General features: G+C 37.6%; 1 protein-coding gene across 1 annotated transcript in view; it reads right to left on the bottom strand.

The window, feature by feature from the left end:
• Nucleotides 1–863: 863 nt before the first annotated feature.
• Nucleotides 864–2,727, bottom strand: part of LOC111875036 (alanine--tRNA ligase, cytoplasmic) — a 67,786-nt gene continuing 65,922 nt past the window's right edge. The window contains exon 20 of the mRNA XM_033755696.1: nt 864–1,322. Within this exon, the coding sequence (XP_033611587.1) occupies nt 1,140–1,322 (183 nt within the window). The 3' untranslated portion in view covers nt 864–1,139. The remainder of the gene's footprint in view (nt 1,323–2,727) is intronic.

Below are 2,727 nucleotides of genomic sequence, written 5' to 3'. Positions count from 1 at the left end.
AAGAGAAAAAAGAACTGAATGAAAACACCTGGTGCTCAATGAAAATAAATTTTATTTTGTCAGCGCCAGGCTTGAACAATTGAAAAATAACAAACAAACAAACAAACAAACAAACTCTTTGGTTATTGTGTCAAAATGCCATATCAGTTACACACTCAAATAAGGGTTTACAGATAACACTCATGTGAACTGTACTAATATTCCAGGCTAAATTTAAGGATTTTGTAATTCCAAAAAGAAAAAAAAAGTTCACACAATCATAAATATATTTAGACAAACATTCATTACTGGACAAAAAGAGAAAAAAGAACTGAATGAAAACACCTGGTGCTCAATGAAAAGAAATTTTATGACATGAGTGCCAGGCTTGAGCAATTGAAAAACAAACAACAAACTCTGTGGTTATTGTGTCAAAATGCCATATCAGTTACACACTCAAATAAGGGTTTACAGATAACACTCATGTGAACTGTACTAATATTCCAGGCTAAATTTAAGGATTTTGTAATTCCAAAAAGAAAAAAAAAGTTCACACAATCATAAATATATTTAGACAAACATTCATTACTGGACAAAAAGAGAAAAAAGAACTGAATGAAAACACCTGGTGCTCAATGAAAAGAAATTTTATGACATGAGTGCCAGGCTTGAGCAATTGAAAAACAAACAACAAACTCTGTGGTTATTGTGTCAAAATGCCATATCAGTTACACACTCAAATAAGGGTTTACAGATAACACTCATGTGAACTGTACTAATATTCCAGGCTAAATTTAAGGATTTTGTAATTCCAAAAAGAAAAAAAAAGTTCACACAATCATAAATATATTTAGACAAACATTCATTACTGGACAAANGAGATACCCTAAATGCAGGTTTCAGTGTACATGTAAGGAAGTTGATCAGCTCTCTTATATATAATTAATTTAATTATGTGAACTGTTTATACACCTTCACTTGTAAATGTGAACACTTATATTTCAAGGGCCACTTCCTTGAATGGAAATTATATAAAACAAATGTACACCTGGTCCCTGAGCTAATGTTAGCCACTAATGTGTCATCACATTACTTCTTTCCAGCCTGAATGGTTTCCATAACAGTTAGATGGCCTAAGTAACACAGGATCATTTGTCACTTCAGCTGCTGCTATTTAATTTAGCATTTGCAAACTGTGCAGCAATTCCAAGAGCCTCCTGCAGGCAAGAAACATTTGACCCGGACGCCTGGGCTGCCTCAGGCTTACCTCCGCCCTTCCCTTGCATAAGCCCTGACACTTGTTGTACCCACTCATTGGCCTTCAGTCCTCTGTTCACAGCACTCTGAAAGAGTCAAGAAATTCTTAAAAAAAAGAAACAAATGCATGGTTTATTTTTATAAGAATTGATTAATTTGTAGGTTATTTAACTCCTATCATCCTAGAATTTGAAATTTTAACCAATTAAGTGTACATATTCTGTGCCCTTATCTGTCCCGCAATGGGACATTAAAAATCCTGATATTTAAACTCGTTACTGGGGGATTTAATTGTATAACTGTTTGTCCCCTTTATAAAACTCAATATCTGAACCATGTGTAGTTATAAAATTAGGAAACAAAAGGTTTCTGAAAGACCAATTATCAGAGTTCATATATTTTCATTTACGAGGGTAGGTCAATAAGTAAGTTACAAATGGATACAGAACTTATACAAATAAGAGTACTGATTTGAAAAATGCTTTTATTTCTCAACATAATCTCCCTGTACATTGAGGCACTTGTCCCATCATTTCACAAGCCCCTGAAAACCAGCAGCATAAAATTCTTTGGGCTGCTGTCGGAACCAGGCGGTGACTTTCCTTTCTACAGCTTCATCATCGGGAAAATGTTAGGATGTTACAGTAAGAGTTGGCATTTACAGTTTGTCCTTGAGGCTGGAATGCGGTGAGCAGTATACCTTCATGATCCCAGAAGACTGTGAGCATCACTTTCCTGGAGTATGGTGTCACCTTAAACTTTTTTTGGCAGGTGACGCAGGATGTTTCCACTGTACTGACACACGCTTTGTCTTGGGCCAGTGATGGTGAACCCAAGACTCATCACCTGTGACAATTTGGGCTAGCATATCATGTCCTTCATCGTGGTAGCGACTGAGATGCTGTAATGCCAGACCCATTCTTTGCATGTGCAGCACCCATCATGCACAGACTATGTGAAAACCTAATCTGTCATACATGATGAGGTAGGTCATGCCATGTGAACAACCAATAGCATTGGATGTAGTGTCTACAGTTACCCTTCTGTCTGCTTGGATTAAGTCTTCAACCCGTTGCACATTCGCCTCTGTGGCAATCTCTGGCCGGCCGATGCGGTGTTTGTCTTCGATATGTGCCCACATTTCAGAGAACTTCTGCACCCAATTGTAAACAGCTTGATGTGACAGACACTTCTCACCGTAGATGGGAAGCATTTCTTTATGAATATTCTTTGATTCCATACCTTTTGCCCATAAGAATCGCACAATGGAGTGCTGTTCGAGGGTTGTACACTCACTCAAGAGGCACCGCCATCTTGCAACTGTTGTTTTGCTTTTGGAAACATCGATTGTCTCGTGTCAAATGTCATCAATTGCCACCAGACTAATGCTGCCATCTAGTGGTAATAGTCTCAAGTGCCTCATTCAAACATGGAGTACCCCGACATCAATTTGTAACTTATTTACTGACTCACCTACATATCTAGCCTTTA

Source organism: Cryptotermes secundus, unplaced genomic scaffold (genome assembly GCF_002891405.2).
Source record: "Cryptotermes secundus unplaced genomic scaffold, Csec_1.0 scaffold1422, whole genome shotgun sequence".
Lineage (NCBI taxonomy): Eukaryota > Metazoa > Arthropoda > Insecta > Blattodea > Kalotermitidae > Cryptotermes > Cryptotermes secundus.
Note: the sequence above shows the minus strand (reverse complement) of the source record. Positions and strands in the feature narration are given on the sequence as shown.